This window comes from Corythoichthys intestinalis, chromosome 8 (genome assembly GCF_030265065.1).
Source record: "Corythoichthys intestinalis isolate RoL2023-P3 chromosome 8, ASM3026506v1, whole genome shotgun sequence".
Taxonomy (NCBI): domain Eukaryota; kingdom Metazoa; phylum Chordata; class Actinopteri; order Syngnathiformes; family Syngnathidae; genus Corythoichthys; species Corythoichthys intestinalis.
Window position 1 is genome coordinate 3,313,840 of NC_080402.1, and position 19,809 is coordinate 3,333,648.

The following is a 19,809-nucleotide window of genomic DNA, read 5'->3' on the forward strand; positions in this document are numbered from 1 at the left end:
TGAGTTGTCAAGGTGGAATTATTATTTTTTGTGAATAAATGTGCATAAGTGGAAGCTTCTCCCCTTTTTGGTGTCCTACCTACCACACGTTACAACTGGCGCCCAGACCTTTTTCCTGGATCCTCAGTCAGGTAAGGGATCAGTCTAATTTCTGGATCCGACGGTCGCACCGCAGCGGCAATATTGGTTTCAGATCTGTCTAATTTCTGGATTTGTCGGTCCCACAGCGGCTTTTCGGATCAGTCTACTTTGTGGATTCGACGGCTTGATTGCGGTTGCAACACTGCCATGAGATCGGTCTAATTCCTGAATCTTCTAGTGCGTAAAAAAATGTGGATTTGGATTACTATTGCTATCTTTTTTGTAGTGATGCACCGATACAATTTCTTGGCCCCGATACCGATACCTGGATGTGCAGTATCGGCCGATACCGATACCATACCGATACCACCCCGTTTATATGTATACAGTGGTACCTCTACATACGATTGCTTCGAAACACGAACTTTTCGACATCCGACGTAAAATTTGACTCGCCATTTGTTTCTACATCCGACGACATGCTCGAAATACGACGACAATGGCAGCACCGCAGACGAATGCACGGCGGATTTTCTTGTGTGACAAATCAACACTGGTTTCAGAAAAGGTTGGTACAGGTGGTGAAACAAGGAAAAAGTTGACGCTTACCTTCTAAATGAAGATGCAAATAACAGAAAAATATGAGCGTAGGGTGGGCATCCGTGAAATGGCTCAACAATACATCTCCACGGTCCTCCTCCGACCATCGTTCGCCAGTCTTTATAAGTTAAGCTGACAATTCTTATTGTGGTAACATCTCCAGAGAAATCGCCAACTTCGCCACGTTTTTATCATTTATTTCACAACTTCTTCAAAACAAAAACACCTTCTGTCTGCGGCAATTGACGGTGTTCTCTCGAAAACATTCAAAGTGAAAGTGAAACTCAAGCTCACCGGTCTGTCCCTGGCACGATAGCCCCGCGGTGCGTTCAGGGTCAGCAAAAAACGTCCGCCACATTAGAACCCGATTCGTTACATTAATACAGGAATTATCATTATTATTATTATTCCGATTTTGATTTATAATTTATTTGTTTTGCTATGTGTAATTGTCATTTGTAATAGTACCAGCAGTATTTTTTAAGGATTTAGTGAAGGTTTTTGGGCTGTGGAACGAATTAATGGAATTATAATGTATTCCTATGGGAAAATCCTGCTCGACATACAACCATTTCGACTTACAAACAAGGTCCTGGAACGGATTAATTTCGTATGTAGAGGTACCACTGTATATATATATATATATATATATTTATTTTTTTTTTCCTTCATTTTTTATTTATTTTTTTTATCCCAAAGAGCTACATAATTGGATGTGAAATCATTGCTATCAAGGCTTTGTCAGGCTGTTGCTTACCTTTGAAAAATAGGAAAAAGTACACTAAACCCTAGTAGACAATAGTTGAATAAACCTTTGGCTCTCAAACGCCAAAATAATGCTAAATTTGTGAAATTAATAAAACATGTATAATACTAGCCCAACAGTAAGAAAGTAAAAATAAATTCATAATAATAAACTCTGAATGAATTGAATAAACTTTTTTAAACCTCTCAAAGTCCAAACAGTGCAACTTTCATGAAATTATTGTCACATTCTGCTGCTGGTTAGATTGAGTTTTGTTGCTGGGCGTGGAGGCGTGGCACTTGAATCCAATGCAGGCTCATCAACGCAGCATTTAAGCACGGGTGATCTCAGAGAAGGCTGCCGAGATATTTGCCTTGCTGATCGCCATTTGACATCTAGCACAACAGTCTCGCTACATTTGCTTTTTACGCCCCCGCATTGGGTTTTTCTGTTAGTGTGCTGCTCTCGTTTGTAACCGCTCCCTGTCGTCTTAGTTTTTCCGTCGACCTGCTGTCACGGACTCTTTTTGTTATTTCTACTATCCCGCGATCGCGTGTTATTTTTTGTTTGCAATCATTAAACCCTTCTATGTATCCCCGCTTGTTGTCTGCTTCTAGGTTCAACCTTGTTTCCGCATTTGCGGACGCTAACAATTATAAGTAATAATAATTGACCACAGCATCCCGTCTCTCCTCTTTTTTCAGGAGGTGGGAGTCCCTTATTTCTATTTCTGAAAGGTGGCAACAATACTTTGGAAACACTTCCCAAATTACTGCGGCATTTCTTTCAGTAAAAGACAATAAAAGTAAAGTAGACGAAGTGAACTGACCAGAGATTGTTGCTCCGGTCCAGCGGCCTTCTTCCTCTGGATAGCAGTCCTGCTCTTGCAGGCTCAAACTCGTTGTGTTCGTTCACGTTTCGTCTTCAAATGTTTTATCAAGTTCGAGGTATTGAAACTGGCCGATATAACTCCACATCTCCAAACTTTCAGGCCGCAAATCTTGCATGCAGCCATTGATTTTAATTGACGGGATTTCTATTTGGAAATAGTTCCCGACCGCCGCCATATTTCCTGGTTTGTTTTTCGTCCATATGAAAAAGCCCCCTTTTGATTGGTCAGGAGTGGCTATTGGCCCGCTCTCATTGGTCTGGAGCAGGCCAATAGCGATAGCTGCTTGGTGTTCACGTGTCATCACACAACACAGAGACAGAGTGTAGTGGGCGCCAGGAGGAGAAAAAGGTTCAAGGTTCAAATGTTATAATAATGGACCGGTAAATGGTATCGGCGCTGTCTTTGTTGGTACTCGCCGATACCGATACCACCATTTCGGGGCGGATCGGCGCCCCCTGCCGATACTAGTATCGGTATCGGTGCATCTTTACTTTTTTGGCAACTATTCTTCGTGGGAGTTTTCCTCAAATCATACCAAATAATTAAAGCTCTATGGCACGCTACAGTGACAACAGTGACTCTGACGTGGACCTTACAACAATGTTGGAGTTCGTCAGGGAACGCGTGTTTGCGTACTGCTGAGCTCCCGAGTGAAGAGTGGTCAAGGTGGAAATATTATTTTTTGTGAATAAATGTGCATAAGTGGAAGCTTCTCCCCTTGTTGGTACTTTTATGCACATATCCTACCTACCATGCGTTACGATGTACAAGACATGGATTACACAAGGTGTGGTCTTTGGCCTGTACTGTATGTAAAGCACACGACAGCTCTGGATGCTAACAATCTACATAATATAATGGGATAATTTTGAAAACGCAATGTGCTTACCTTGAATATCTGCTAATAAAACCGGAGTTCCAAACAGCATACGCGCTCCCGCTCTGTTGTTATTGAGACTTTTGCCCAACTTTTGTCTTATCAGGTATTTGCTACACGCATTTTTCGCTGAAACTCGTCTTGTGAACGACCGACAGTGCTGTCCTGCTCCTCACTTTTCAGATCTGGTTCAAATAGGAAGGGTAGAACCGACGACATGTTGGGAAAGCTAACGAGTGACACGCTGGAATTTTGGCAACGGGCCCGGTGACGTCACGCACTGCGACGTAACAAGAATGGCGACCTATCACTTAAAATAATTTCATAAATTTTATTAAAACGAAAACATTAAGAGGTTTTAATTAGGGTTGTTCCGATCACGTTTTTTTGCTCCCGATCCGATCGTTTTAGTTTGAGTTCCGATAATTTTACCCGATCATATACATTTTGGCAATGCATTAAGAAAAAAATGAATAAAACTCGGACGAATATATACATTCAACATACAGTACATAAGTAATGTATTTGTTTATTATGACAATAAATCCTCAAGATGGCATTTACATTATTAACATTCTTTCTGTGAGAGGGATCCACGGATAGAAAGACTTGTGACTTTGTATATTGTGACTAAATATTGCCATCTAGTGTATTTGTTGAGCTTTCAGTAAATGATACTGTAGTCCTGTCCAAATGCATGATGGGAAGTGGAACCATGACTGTGCGTAGTGCTACCAATTGATATATTTTCTCTGCGTTGGGAAATAACAATGTGTTAAGAAAAAGATCAATTGCTACCTTGCTTCCACACATTGTCTCCCGTGATATTTCTAATCGTAGGGAAAGGGATTGTAAGGCTTTAGCCAATTAAAAAAAGGCTCCAAAGGCTGCCAAAGTCACTCTACTCATTTTACGCTGCGTTTTATCTCTCTATATAGGTAAAGCGGCGCCATTACAGATTGAGCGCGACAATGCGTGAGTGGGTCGTGCAACGCATGCATTAATTGCGTTAAATATTTTAACGTGATACATTTAAAAAAAAAAAAAAAAAAAAAAAATTACCGCCGTTATTGGATAAATTTGATAACCCTACCTTAAGCCTAAACTAAAGACTCTGGATGAGTGTAACATATTATGTCTGTAACGTTTAATACGATTAGATAACGATTTAATTAAAAAAATATACAGTATATATATTAAAAAAAGGCATGGCCGATATTTTTTTGCCGATTCCGATACTTTGAAAATGACGTGATCGGACCGATCGATCGGCTTTTAATATCAAATTATTATAACTCATACTAATATTTATCTTTTAAGAATTACTTTTCTTAAAAATAGAGGATCACTTTAAGGCTGCAACAACTAATCGATTAAAATAAGTGGCCAACGAATTTGATATAAGCGATTTTTGTTGGCGGCGACAAGCAGTCCCGTTTGGGTTACGGATGTCTCGATAGCATATTTCTGCTACAGAGTCCAAATCACCTGATTTTCTCTATCCAATACCGAAAAAACAGATTTTTTTTTTTTTTTAAAACAAAAAGTTCCAAACATGTTACTATCCAACTGTGCCACCGTCATAATATTGAATTAATGTTCGATATAAGGGATTTACAATGTCATTAAGTTACATACCTTCTCTTGGTGCTCAATGAGGATCTCCACCACAATGTTCTGGAACTTGAGGTCCATGATGGCGGCCACCGTGTCTTCTTGCGGCCTCATCAACGTCGGGCCAAAAACCACACCCAGATTGGCCACCGTCATCAGATTCTGCTTGCTGTGGGCCGCCACGCTGTGGGAGGGGACAAAAACCTCCGTTTGATAACAATTTGAAGGGAGAGAAAAAAACTGAAAACATTAGATGTCAAAATATTAAGAGAAAAATTGTTATGTTTTCCATCTTTCTCTTGAGTGCCTGTTTTGAATTTTGTTATGGTCTGAGATGTTCCCCCCTTTTTAACCCTATTGTTTTCGTGTTTCGTGTTATTGGAAAAATATTTGTGTGGAATAAAGCTATTTTAATCTTTTTTTTTTTTAAATAAAAAAAGACTATCTGGGCTATTCACAGGCCATGACATTGACTGGATGAGTCTTTCTCCAAGGAATGTTTTAACAGTTTTAGCTCTGTGGCATGATGCATTGTCATTTTGGAAAATGACAAACATATTTCCAATTCAAGGGATAAGAAAGCTGTCTAAAATTTCAATGTCAAGAGTCCAGAATCTGCATTGGACAAGGTGTCAAGAGTCAAGAATCTGAATTGGACACGGTGATGATGTTGCAACTTTTTTTTGGTGCCGTTCCAGTGAGATTTACAAAGATGACTGCCTGAAGAAACACATCAAAATTCCCTCAGTCCTTGATGATATGGGGCTGCATGTCAGGCAAAGGCAAAGGGGAGATGGCTGTGGTTAAATCTTCAATAAATGGACAAGTTTACATTGAAATTTTAGACGGCTTTCTTATCCCTTCAATTGAAAAAATGTTTGTCATTTTCCAAGTCATTTTCCACTTTTTGTGTTTCGGCCATATTATGATTAGGACATTTTTGTCTAAATCATTCAATCCCCAACAAAGTTGCTTCACTCAGAAAAAAAATATTTTCAAAGAAAAACTTTTTTTAAAATAATTTTCCTTTAATATATATATTTTTTAATTATATGCAAAGCAAATGACTAAGTCACTCAAATAATTTCGAACCATTATAAAAATATGTTTTTTTGTTCATTTCATTCATTTTTGTAGCAGTTTTATTAATTTACAACTTTTATATATATACAGGAAAGTCAATTACATGCAATGACACTTTTCGGCCACCGGGGGCGGGGCTGGACCCCCCCTTAAAATCCGCTTATGGTTGTATGTTGCATCCTTAGCGAGCCGTCAGTAGGACGTAACTCGGTCGTTAATAAATTATTTATTATTTCTTTGCGGCCTGGTAGCATATGCGCCACGGACCGGTTCCGGTCCTCGGCCCGGTGATTGGGGACCATGAGATAAGCCGCTTATGACAGTCATAAAACAACTTTCTATTAAGTTTCCTGCTTGATCTCTTTAAAAAAATCAGGTGCAAAATAGTTTTCTATTGAATTGGGAGCATTTTAGTAGTTTAAGGAGTTGGAAACACAAGGGAAAAAAAGCAGTGTTTTGAAGCCATTTTTTTTTTTTTTTTTTAAAGACAGGTGAAGGGATTTCACAGTCAAATCGTGCTGCAGTGCGGCGCATCTGCAGGGGAAACTGCTTCTTAAATAGCTCCCGATGATTCCTTTGAAGACAAAAACGCCGGTGACAACTCACATTTATAACATCTCTGAAACCATTTCAGATAGGAGTGTGAAATTCTGGCTTTGCTTTCTTTCCCCTGCAGGACATGCACACATGCCAACTTAAGGAAAAGGGAGAAAAAAATATATATATATATATATTCAGAGTCTCTCCAGTCTGGAGAATTTCACGGCGGATAATCCAAATTCAATTTCAATAGCGCTCCCCCCTTATTTTTTTTTTCTCGCTCCAACAAGAGCCCGATCCCGCAGCGGGATTCTATGAAATAAGATTCAGCAGAGTTTCGCCGCCTCGGGGAGGAGTGGGATTATTTACTTATCCTCAATTTGCTCATATTAAATTTATAAAAAGCTCGCGAGAGGTAAAACCTTGTAATGTTAGCTAACGTCGTTTCCGGCTGATCTAATCTCGCCGATAAAGAGCGACGCGCAATTGTCGATCGCCCCGCTTTGTTCGAGCCTCGTGGGCGGAAACGGTACTTCCTGATCAGTGTTGTTTTATTTTTGTATTCGTCTTTTGGACAAAAATACTTATTATCGTATTGGCCTGAATATAAGACGGCCCTGATTATAAGACGACCCCATCTTTTTCAAGACTCAAGTTTGAAAAAAGACTTTTTGAACACCAAATTAATTTTTATACAGAAAATAATTACAGTACATCTGAAACAAATGATTACGACAATATATTTGAGAGAAAAAGCATGTTATTTTGCCTCATTCAAATCTTAATATCTGAACATTTAAGTATGTAAACTAAAGTGCAATCACATTCGTAAATGAATGGCTTCTGGTTTTTGAAATGTAAATAAACCAGTCTATTGTGATAAAACAACAAAATTGCAATAATAAGTGATGTCTAACTGTAACTGTAGTCTTGAAACAAATCTGAATAAGGAAAAACACTGCAATAAAATAATGCAAACTGGTTAAACTTGAGAGTAGCTGAGATCTATCATGACAGAACATTGCTTCAATGATATCTGGCGCCATCTAGCGTCGTGAATGGGTATAACGTCTAGACTGCAAATATAAGACGACCCCCACTTTTTCAGTCTTATTTCAATGCAAAAAAACACTGTCTTATATTCGGGCCAATGCGGTAGTCTTCGTCGTATTTTAGTCATTTCAAAAAGCGTTAGTCTAGTTTTAGTCGACGAAATCTCGTGCAGATTTCATCTGGTTTTAGTTGACAGTTTTCAAAATGTTTGTACAAAACGTTTGTAAAATTCAAAAGTTTTAGTCTAAAAATAAAGGTTTATGGACGGCCATGTATGTCGATCCATTCATTTGTATTGGCCAAAATTTCATTTTAATGGCAGAAAAACATGGGTGGTTTGGATTTTCATCCAAAAATTACTTCCCATTGATATTCAACTGGCGCCCAGCTAAGTCGATGTCATTGACAGCCATGCACATCTATGCCATGGACGGTGTTGTACTTCCAAATTTCACATTCATTTTCAATGGCAGTCAAACCTGAGTGGTTGTGATGTTTCACCAAAAACTTACCATTATAGCCCATTGACATTCAACTGGTGCCCAAGTAAGTCGATACCATTGACAGCCATTGAAGGCCACGTACGTCCATGTTATTGACATAAATGTACGACCGTGCCAATGAAACAAATGTACGTCGATGCCATTAACGACCATGTATGTCATTCCATTCATTTCTAATGGCCAAAATTTCTTTTTCAATCACAGAAATATATTGGTGGCTCTCATTTTTGTCCGAAAACTTACAATTACTTCCCATTGACATTCAAGCACATCCATGCCATTGACAGCCATGTACGTCCAAATTTCCTATTCATTTTCATAGGCAGAAAAAAACCTATGTAGTTTTGATTTGTGATAAAAAACTTGCCACGTACGTCCATACCATTGACACAAATGTACGACTATGCAATTGAAACAAATGTATGTCAATGCCATTGACAACCATGTATGTCATTCCATTCATTTCTAATAGCCAAAATTTCTTTTTCAATGGCAGAAATATATTAGTGGCTCTCATTTTTGTCCGAAAACTTACAATTACTTCCTATTGACAATCAAGCACATCCATGCCATTGACAACCACGTACATCCAAATTTCCTATTCATTTTCAATGGCAGAAAAACATGGGAGTCCAGAAACGTAGGATTACTTCCCATTGATATTCAACTAGCGCCTAATTAAGTCGATGCCATTGAAAGCCACGCACATCCATTCCATTGACACCAAAGTACATCAATGCCATTGACACCAATGTAGGTCAATGCCATTGAAACAAATGTTCATCCATGCCATTGACGCCCATGCATTCATTTTTCTAATGGCCAAAGTTTCATTTTCAATGGCAGAAAAATATGGGTGGTTTTGATTTTTGTCCCGAAACTTACCATTACTTACCAGTGAGTAGCAAGTAAGTCGATGCCATTGACAGCCATGCACATCAATGCCATTGACAGCAATTTACGTCTATGCCATTGGCGGCAATGTACTTCCATGCTATTGAAACACATGTATGTCCATGATATTGACGGCAATGTAGGTCTATGCCATTGACGGCAATGTACGTCTATGCTATTGACGGCAATGTATGTCCATTTCATTGAAACACATGTACATCTATGCCACTAAAACACAAGTACGTCCATGCCATTGACGGCAATGTCAATGCCATTGACGGCCATGTATGTCCATACCATTGAAACACATGTACGTCCAGGCCATTGACGGCCATGCATGTTGTTCCATTCATTTCTAGTGGCCAAAATTTCCCCATTCATTTTCAATGGCAGAAAAACCTGAGTGGTTGTGATTTTTTTCCAAAAACTTACCACGACAGCCAATTGACATTAGACTGGTGCACAAGTAAGGTCATGCCATTAACAGCAATGCACGCCCATGCCATCGACAGCCATGTACGTCCATATCATTGACTGCAATGTACGTCCATACCATTGCCAGCCATGTCTGACAAGATATCAACAAGAGGTGACCTGATATGAACAAGAAGTGACCCTGAAAAGTCCCCAAATCAGATAAGGGTTAAACTACACCCACATGATGTTCCGGTGGTAGCGTCTCATTGATATCACATGTATATAGGACTAGATGCGAAATGGCAGACTCGGTGATGTTAGGAAATAGCAGCCATCTTAAAGCAGTAGACTTCTAAGGCAGGCTGTGTTGTACCAACCTAAGGTGAGTAACTTTTTATCTAAAATACTCCTTAATCCTCAAATCTTGACTTGTATCTATCTATAGATGCTGAGAAAGTTTTAACACCTTTACATGTAGGAACTAGACAGAAGGAAAATAAAGCAATAATGCAGTAACAGGAGCAATTTTAACAACTTTAACTGTTGATTCACCTGATATCGTTGGTTAATGTCTCCAAAATAAACAGGAAGTGAATCCAAAACGCCCCAAAATCAACTGGGTGGGTCTTAAGTCTGTACCTACCGCAACAAAGCTCAGATCATAATTTCCACAAAAATTGCAATTTCGAGATTTTATTTCATATTTTTATTGGTCTATTTAATTGTTGACAGTGCTTGACGTCCAATCCATTTGAAACCAAAATGGATTTGACGTCTACCACCGGCAATAGCACAGAACCATATACGTCCACTTCCGTGTTCCGTCCATTCTATACTTCTTCCAACTATTCCGACTTCTCTCCATCTGCAGTGGAGTAAATCTCCAGACCTCTGGCCGCTATTTGTCCAAATACACAAAAAGGCGCAAGAAACACGCGAACGCGCGAGGCTGCGAAGGAAGAGATGGAGTGACAGCAGGGAAGGGGGAGTGAAGACTGAAGAGTGGGAGTGAGGGAGAAGAAGAAGCAGCAGCGGCATGTGGAGTGAGAAGCGGGAGACAGACAGGCCGGCAGGACCCGGCCAATTCCGCGCCGAGGAAGGAAGGAAGGCCGGCGATTGCGTGAACTATGACCGCCGCGGGGACGCCCATCACTCACTTGGCCAGATGCTTCATAAACAGCCCCAGGACTTGTCGATTCTTCTCCGGCAGCTTGTGGATCAGGCAGTGGACGGCCTGGATGCGAGATTCTGGACTGCCGCCCTCTGTTCGACAACAACAAAAAAATATATACCATGAGCATAAGAGTAGAGGAGCGAAGAGCACAAACGATGGTTCTGATGATTTTTGCCACTAGTGTAAAAAAAATCCAGGACAATAAGGAGCACAAAAGTTTTTTAAAGTTTTTGTTAAAAACGTACGGTTCAGCCAAAATTTGCTAGAAACATACCCATTCATTTCTAATGGGCAAAATTTCCCATTCATTTCCAATGGCCCTATTCTCCATTCATATATATAGCAACAAAACTTCCATTCACTCCAAATTCATTCCATTCACTAAGTGACCCGATATCAACAGGAAGTAACCCTGAAATGCCCCCATATCATCAGGAAGTGGACCAATATCAACAGAAGTGAACCCCAAAACTCCCAAAATAAATAGAAATTGATCCTGGAATGCCTCAAAATAATAATAATAATAATACAAATAATAATAATAATTTAAAAAAAAAAAAAAAAAAAAAAAAAAAAAACTTTTTTTCTTTCTTTTTTTTTTTAAACTTTTTTTTTTTTTTTTTAAACCTTTTTTAATATTAAGAAAAAAAAATTCAACAAAAAAAATGAAGATTTATTATCTGTCATATTTTAAATTATTTTAATTATTTAATTATTTTACCGGTAATTTAAATTATTTTGTTTTGTCAAAAAAACATTAAACTAAGAAATAAGAATACTGTTTCTTCTTTTTCCTTTTAATATTTATATTTAAACGAATTATTTAATATATATATATTTCTTCGATAAATCAAAAGATTAACTGATTTTTTCCCCCTTTACGTTTAAAAAAAAAAACATATTTTCAAAAATATTTAAATACAATATTTGTGGGTTTTACCTTTTTTTTTTTTAAAATAGTACATAAATTTTCAAATTAAAAAATACAAAGAAATATAGGATTAAATGAAATACTCCTTCAAAATAAGAGAATTATTGTTTTTCCTCAATTATTTTTTTAATAATCAAATGCAAATACATGAAATCATATATATTTTTCAAACAACTTGTTTATGAAAAAATGTATTTAAAAAAAATCTAAAGTTTTTTTTTTTTTTAAAAACAATTTTTCAATTAAAAAAAAATATATTAACGTATTTGCCACTTTTTTTTTTTAATCATTTTTTGTTTATTTTCATAGTAAGATAAAACAAATGAAAACTTCAAAAACAATCAAATAATATTTATTGTTTCTTTCTTTGTTTTTAACAATTTTACATTAATTCATTTTTGAAAAATACATTTCTTCAATAAATCAAAGGTTAACCGTTTTCTTTCCATTGATTATTTTTGAAAATATATTTCTAAAAAAAAACTTTTTTAAAATAAAATATTTGATGATTTTATCTTTTTTCAAATTAAAAAATACAACTAAATGAAGTATGAAAGGAAATACCTCTCTAAAATAACATTGTTTTTCCTTCATTGTTTTTTTTTCAATAATCAAATGCAAATACATGAAATTGTAAATATTTATATTAATATTTTATACTTATTTTTTAATTAGTTTTTTTTAGATATTGTTTTTCCCATTTGTAATTTCAAAAGTTTTATCAATAAAAACATTATTTATTATTATTATTTATTATTATATTTATACATATTTACGTATCTGTCATTTTTAATTATTTGTCTTTTATAATAAAATGAACCAGATGAAAAGTTTAAAGCAATAAAGACTATTTATTGTGTTATTCTTTTGTTTTTAATTATAATCTTAAATGAATCCTAAATTAATTCTTTTTTTAAAAATATATTTTGATGAATGAAATATCATTCAAATCAATCAATTTTTTAAAAAGTTTTTTAAATATATTTTTTAGAATTATTTTTTAAAACGATTTTGTCTTTTTTTTTTCTTCAACATTTTTTTTTTCAATTAGGGTTAGGTAAGTCAAGTAAATCAAGACTTAAAAGTAGTACCCCTCCAAAATAAGAGAATATTAATTGTTTTTCCTTAATTGTTTTTTGACTAATCAAATGCAAATACATGAAATTATATACATATTTGAATATTTGTTTTTTTAAATTAATTCCCACCCCCCAAAAAAACAAAAACCAACAACTATATATTTACTTGTCATTTTTTAAAATGTATTTTTTGTTTGTGTTTTATAATAAAATAAATGAAAAGTTTAAAACAATCAAATAATAATTTTCTTCTTTTGTTAATAATCATCTTTAAATGAATTCTTTAAAAAAATATATATATTTCAATATGTCAAATTAAAAAAAAATTTTTTCAAAATTAAGTTATTTTTTTACAATGATTTGATCTCTTTTGTTTAAAAAAAAAAAAAACGTCTCTCCAATAAAAAATACAAATAAATTAAGGATTCAAAGTAACACCCCTCCAAAATAAGAGAATATATAATTGTTTTCCTCAATTGTTTGTTTGATAATCAAATGCAAATACATGAAATTATACATATATTTGTATACTCATTTTTTAATGGTATTTTAAAAATATATATTTAATCATTTGTCATTTTTTAAATGTTTTTTTCGTTTGTCTTTTATAATAAAATAAAGAAAGTGAAAAGTTTAAAACAACCAAACAATATTTGCTTTCTTCTTTTGTTTTTAATAATCATCTTTAAATGAATTCTTTAAAAAAATATATATTTCAATATGTCAAATTATAAAAAATATATATATATTCAAAATTAATTTTTTTACAATGATTTTATCTCTTTTGTTAAAGAACAAAAATTCTATCAATTAAAAAATACAAATAAATTAAGGATTCAAAGTAATACCTCTCCATAATAAGAGAATATAAACTATTATCACCTTTTCCTCAGTTACAAAAATTTCCATTCACTCCAATTGATTTCAAACCATTTGCCCCCTAATATATATATATTATATGATATTATTATTATATACTGTATATTCTTTAGTATCTTGGAGGGGTATTACTTTTAAGCCTTGATTTTTTTGTATGTTTAAATGAAAAAAAATGGGTTAAAAAAAGATAAAATCATTTTAAAAAATAATAATAAAATTTGAAAATATATTAAAAATTGCATTTCCTTAATTGTTTTTTGAATTATCAAATGCAAATACATGAACTTATATATATATATATATATATATATATATATACAGTGGTACCTCTACATACGAATTTAATTTGTTCCAGGACCTTGTTTGTAAGTCGAAATGGTCGTATGTCGAGCAGGATTTTCCCATAGGAATACATTATAATTCCATTAATTCGTTCCAAAGCCTAAAAACATACACTAAATTCTTAATAAATACTGCTGGCACTGTTACAAATGGCAATTAAACATAGAAAAACAAATAAGTTATAAATAAATAAGTCAGAATAATATAATAATAATAAGAATAATTAATAATTATTCCTCTAAATAATGTAACGAATTGGATTCTAATATGGCGGACACTTTTTACTGTCCCTGAACGCACCGCGAAGCTGACGTCATAGTGAGATAGGTCGGTGCGGTAGAGATAATACTTTCGTTTTCTTGAGAGCAGTCAACTGCTTAAGACAATGGGCGTTTTGTGTTGGATAAGTTCTTAAATAAATGATAAAAACGTGACGAAGCTGGCGATTTCCTTGGCAATGTTACCACAATAATAATTGTCACCTTAACTTATAAATAGTGGCGAACGGTGGTCGGAAGAGGACCATGGAGCTGTATTGTTGAGCCAGTTCAGGGACGCGCACCCCAAGCTCATATTTTTCTATAACTTGCATCTTCATTTCAAAGGTAAGCATTACTTTTTTCCTTGTTTCTCCAACTGTATCAACTTTTTTTGAAAACTGTGTTGATTTCTCACACAAGAAAATCCACCGTGCGTTCGTTTGCAGTGCTGTCATGTCGTCGTATTTCGAGCAACTCGTCGGATGTAGAAACAAATGGCGGCTCAAATTTTACGTCGGATGTCGAAAAGATCGTGTGTCGAAGTGATCGTATGTAGAGGTACCACTGTATATATCTTTGTATACTTGTTTTTTTTTTAACAAATGTTTAAAAAAAAATACATATATATTTAACTATTTGTCATTTTTTAAAAATTTATTTTTCATTTGTCTTTAATAATGAAATAAAGCTAATGAAAAGTTTAAAATGATCAAATAATATTTGTTTTCTTTTGTTTCTAATAATCACCTTTAAATGAATTCTTTTAAAAAATATATATTTCAATTTGTCAAATTTAAATTTAAAAAAAAATATATATATATATATATTTTTTTTTTTTTTTTACAATGATTTTATCTCTTTTGTTTAAAAAAAAAAAAAAATTCTCAAGTAAAAAACACAAATAAATTAAGGATTCAAATACCCCTCCATAATAAGAGTATAAACTATTATCACCTTTTCCTCAGTTACAAAAATTTCCATTCACTTTTCAAACCATTTCCACCCCTAAAATAAAGACAAAAACACTTAAAAAAAATTTTGAGGCGAGCAAAAGACTAATCCTTGGACAAAACATCTCTCGATCAACCCCATAATCGATTAGTTGTCCACTCGTCGATGAACGGTGGCGGCCCTAGCCTAAAAGTCAATGATAATCGCCCTATCAATTCAACTTATAGGCCCCGAGCGCCTAATAGGAGCCATTACGAAAAATAAAAACTTAGCAGATCTTTAAGGACGCAATCACCGGGGGGGCAATAAAGCTCCGGGACGGCGGGTTAAGGGCGAGGGCGTGATGCGTTTGCGTTTTAGCCACCTAATGGCGATATACTGCCGGGCTACCAGATTGAAAGGCCTGGCAGAGGATATAGATTTACATCAAAAAAAGGGAAAAAATATCTCCTCGCACATGGGCATCTGAGCGCCCACGCCGGATAGCATTACTATGGAAACGTGGGGGGCGGGAAAAAAAAAAAGGATGCCGTCATCTGTCGAACAAATAAATACAAATCAACACTAATCCACTTTTCAACCCCCTCTCGTTGCGCGCGGCTGATAAAAATGTCAAACCTCATCCAATTATGGCGCTCGTTTTGGAGCGAATTTAATTAAAAGCAAAAATTATACACGGATCGGAATGAGGTGGCTTGCCATTCAAGGTCGCGGAAAATATACCAAAAAGGGTTACATATGAAAATTCAGGTGTTGAGGAAGCTTGATTTATCAGATGCCGTTGAGGGCGATAGATGTCCAAACCGTTTAAATTGGGAGAGGCTGGCACAGAAAGTGACCCTGCAAGGCCTCAAAATCAACAGGAAATGACACATTATGTACAGGAAGCGACCGCTATAGACCCACAAAACCAACAGGAAGTGACCTGAAATTCCCCCAATTCAACAGACAGTGACCCTGGAATGACTCAAAAACAACAGGAAGTGACCCAAAATCTAAAAGAAGTCTGAGATGCCTCAAAATCAACAGGAAGTGACCCAGTACCTACAAAAAGTGACCCTGAAGTGCCCTCCAAAATCAAAAGAAACTGACCCCTAAATGCCCCCAAAGTCAACAGGAAGTGACCCAATATGTATAGGAAGTAAACCTGAGATGCCAAAAAATAAACAGGAAGTGACCCAAAATCTACAGGAAGTCACAGATACCTCTAAATCAACAGGAAGTGACCCTGGAATGCCTTAAAATCTCCAGGAAGTGACCCAATATGTACAGGAAGTGACCCTGAAATGCCCCCAAATCAACAGGAAGTGAGCCTGGAAGGCCTCAAAATCGATGGAAGTGACCCTGAAATAACCCCAAAAATTATCAGGAAGTGACCCACTATGCACAGGACATAAACCCAAGATGCCAAAAAAAAAAAAAAAATACACAGGAAGTGACCCAAAATCAACAGGAAGTGAACATGGAAGGCGTCAAAATCAAAAAGAAGTGACCCTGGGATGCCCCAAAATCTACAGGAAGTGACTCCTAAATGCCCCCAAAATCAATAGGAAGTGACCCAAAATCTACAGGAGGTCTGAGATGCCTCAAATTCAGCAGGTGGTGACCCAAAATCAACAGGGAGTGACCCAATATGGACAGGAAGTTACTGTGAAATGTCCACAAAATCAACAGGAAGTGATCCTGGAATGCCACAAAATCAAAAGGAAGTGACCTATTATGTTCAGGAAGTGACCCTGAAAGGCCCCATCATAAGAACAGGAAGTGACACTGGAATGCCAAAGAAACCACAGGAAGTGTCCCATAAATGCCCCCAAAATCAAAAGGAAGTGACCTGAAATAACTCCAAATCAAAGGCAAATGACCCTGAAATGCCTCGAAATCAACAGGAAGTGACCCAAAATCAACAGGAAGTGTCACTGGAATGACCCAAAATACACAGGGAGTGACCCAATATGTACAGGAAGTGACCCCTAAAGCCCTCAAACGCAACAGGAAGAGACCTGAAATAACCCCAAATCAACAGGAAGTGACCCTGGAAAGTCTAAAAATCGACGAAAACACACTGAAATGCCACACAATAAACAGGAAATGCCCCAAAATCTACAGGAAGTGAAATTGGAATGCCCCCAAATCAACGGGAAGTGACCCTGGACCGCCTCAAAATCTACAGAAGATCGAGATGCTTCAAAATCAACAGGAAGTGACCCAATATGTACAGAAAGTAAACCCAAAATACCACAAAATAAACCGGAAGTGACCATAAATCAACAGGAAGTGACCCTGGAAGACCTCAAAATCAACAGGAAGTGACCCAATATGTACAGGAAGTAAAACCAAAATTCCACAAACTAAACAGGAAGTAACCAAACACTAAGGGAACTCAAAGATTCCTCAAAATCAATGGGAAATGACCCTAAAATGCCCCCAAATCAACAGGAAGTGACCCTGGATGGCCTCAAAATCAACTGGAAGTTACCCAATATGTACAGGAAGTGATCCCGAAATCCACCCATATCTACAGGAAGTGACTCAATATAAACAAGAAGTGAAGCAAAAATGCTACAAAATAAACAGCAAGTCACCCGACATCTACAGGAAGTCCAAGACGCCTCAAAATCAACAGGAAGTGGCCCAAAATAAACAGGAAGTGACCCTAAAATGCCCCCAAATCAACAGGAAGTGATCCTGGAAGCCCTCAAAAAAAAAAAAAAAAAAAAAAAACAGGGAGTGACCCTGGAAGACCTCAAAATCAACAGGAAGTGACCCAATATGTACAGGAAGTGAACCCAAAATACCACAACATAAACAGGAAGTGACCCAAAATCTACAGGAAGTCTGAGATGCCCCAAAAATTAACAGGAAGTAACCTTAAATTCCCACAAATTAACAGAAAGTGACCATAAAATGCCCCCAAATCAACAGGAAGTAACCCTGGAATGCCTCAAAATCAACATGATGTGATCCAATATGTACAAAAAGTAAACCCAAAATACCACAAAAATAAACAGGAAGTGACCCAAAATCAACAGGAAGTCCGAGATGCCCAAAAATCAACAGGAAGTGACCCTAAAATGCCCGAAAATCAACAGGAAGTGACATGAAATGCTCCCAAATCAACAGGAAGTGACCCTGGAAGACCTCAAAATCATCAGGAAGTAACCCAATATGTACAGGAAGTAAACCCAAAATACCACAAACTAAACAGGAAGTGACCAAACACTTAGGGAACTCAGATTCCTCAAAATCAACAGGAAGTGACCCTAAAATCCCCCCAAATCAAAAGGAAGTGACTCAATATAAACAAGTGAAGCAACAATGCTACAAAATAAACAGGAAGTCACCCGATATCTACAGGAAGTCCAAGAAGCCAAAAAATCAACAGGAAGTGACCCAATATGTACAGGAAGTGAACCTAAAACACCACAACATAAATAGGAAGTTACCCAAAATCTACAGGAAGTTTGAGATGCCCCAAAAATTAACAGGAACTAAGCCTAAATGTCCTACAAATGAACAGTAAGTGACCATAAAATGCCCCCAAATTTAACAGGAAGTGACCCAAAATCCACAGGAAGTCCGAGATGCATAAAATCAACAGGAAGTGACCCAACGTGTACAGGAAGTAAACCCCAAATACCAGAAAATATACAGGCAGTGACCCCGAAATCCCCCATATCAACAGGAAGTGACTCAATATAAACAAGAAGTGAAGCAACAATGCTACAAAATAAACAGCAAGTCACCTGATATCTACAGGAAGTCCAAGACGCCTCAAAATCAACAGGAAGTGACCCAAAATAAACAGGAAGTGACCCCAAAATGCCCCCAAACCAACAGGAAGTGATCCTGGAAGCCCTCAAAATAAACAGGGAGTGACCCTGGAAGATCTAAAAATCAACAGGAAGTGACCCAATATGTACAGGAAATGAACCCAAAATACCACAACATAAATAGGAAGTGAACCAAAATCTACAGGAAGTCTGAGATGCCCCAAAAATAACAGGAAGTAACCTTAAATGCCCCACAAATTAACAGGAAGTGACCATAAAATGCCCTCAAATCAACAGGAAGTGACCCTGAATGACCCCAAAATCCACAGGAAGTCAGAGATGCCTAAAATCAACAGGAAGTGACCCAACGTGAACAGGAAGTGAACCTGAAATGCCCCCAAATCAACAGGAAGTGACCCCGAAATCCCCTCACATCAATAGGAATTGACTCAATATAAACAGGAAGTGAAGCCAAAATACTACAAAATAAACAGGAAGTGACCAACTATAACAGCAAAGCCCCCATTGCAATTTCAAACATACCCATTGATTTCTATAGGGCAAAATTCCCCATTCATTTCAAATGGGCCTATTCGCCATTCATTTCAATAGCACAAAACTTCCATTCACTCCAATTGATTTCCAAAACAGCTTCATCCGCGACTTACGTCTTTCGTGGACTTACTTGCCGGGCTGATGAACTCTTTGTAAAGTCCGTAGGTCATGAGCGGCTCGGGGAGGCTCCTGCGTAAAGAAGAGTCCCAATAAGTCAGAGAAAGAAGGGGACGGAAATAGCGACCGTAACTGTTTTATGGCCTGTGTGCGCAGTCGTGATTAATGTAGCGCAGACGGCGGGGCGGGGGACGGAATGAGATGGCGCACGTGTCGAGATAACCAAGTTCATCTGAAGGTACTTTCGCTGCCGAGCTGGACGTCGGCCAGGGGCACTTAAGTCTCCCGAGGACGACGTTCTTATCCCGGTCAGCCAGACGGAAATCATTCCCGACTTTGTCACGGTATTGAAAAATGGATTTCGCTCATTCCCTGCTAATGACGGCGATAGTATGTACTTTGGTTGGTGTGTCGGGTCACTTCCTGTTGATTTTGAGGCATCTCAGACT

At 36.8% G+C, this 19,809-nt stretch overlaps 1 protein-coding gene across 2 annotated transcripts in view; it reads right to left on the bottom strand.

Moving 5' to 3' along the window:
* The window catches only part of arhgap10 (Rho GTPase activating protein 10), a 138,981-nt gene that overhangs the window by 51,119 nt on the left and 68,053 nt on the right, over window positions 1-19,809 (bottom strand). For both annotated transcript variants that reach the window (XM_057843222.1, XM_057843223.1), the window contains 3 exons: window positions 19,374-19,432; window positions 10,457-10,562; window positions 4,834-4,993 (listed from right to left, as the gene is read on the bottom strand). In XM_057843222.1, coding sequence (XP_057699205.1) covers window positions 4,834-4,993; window positions 10,457-10,562; window positions 19,374-19,432 — 325 coding nt within the window. The remainder of the gene's footprint in view (window positions 1-4,833; window positions 4,994-10,456; window positions 10,563-19,373; window positions 19,433-19,809) is intronic.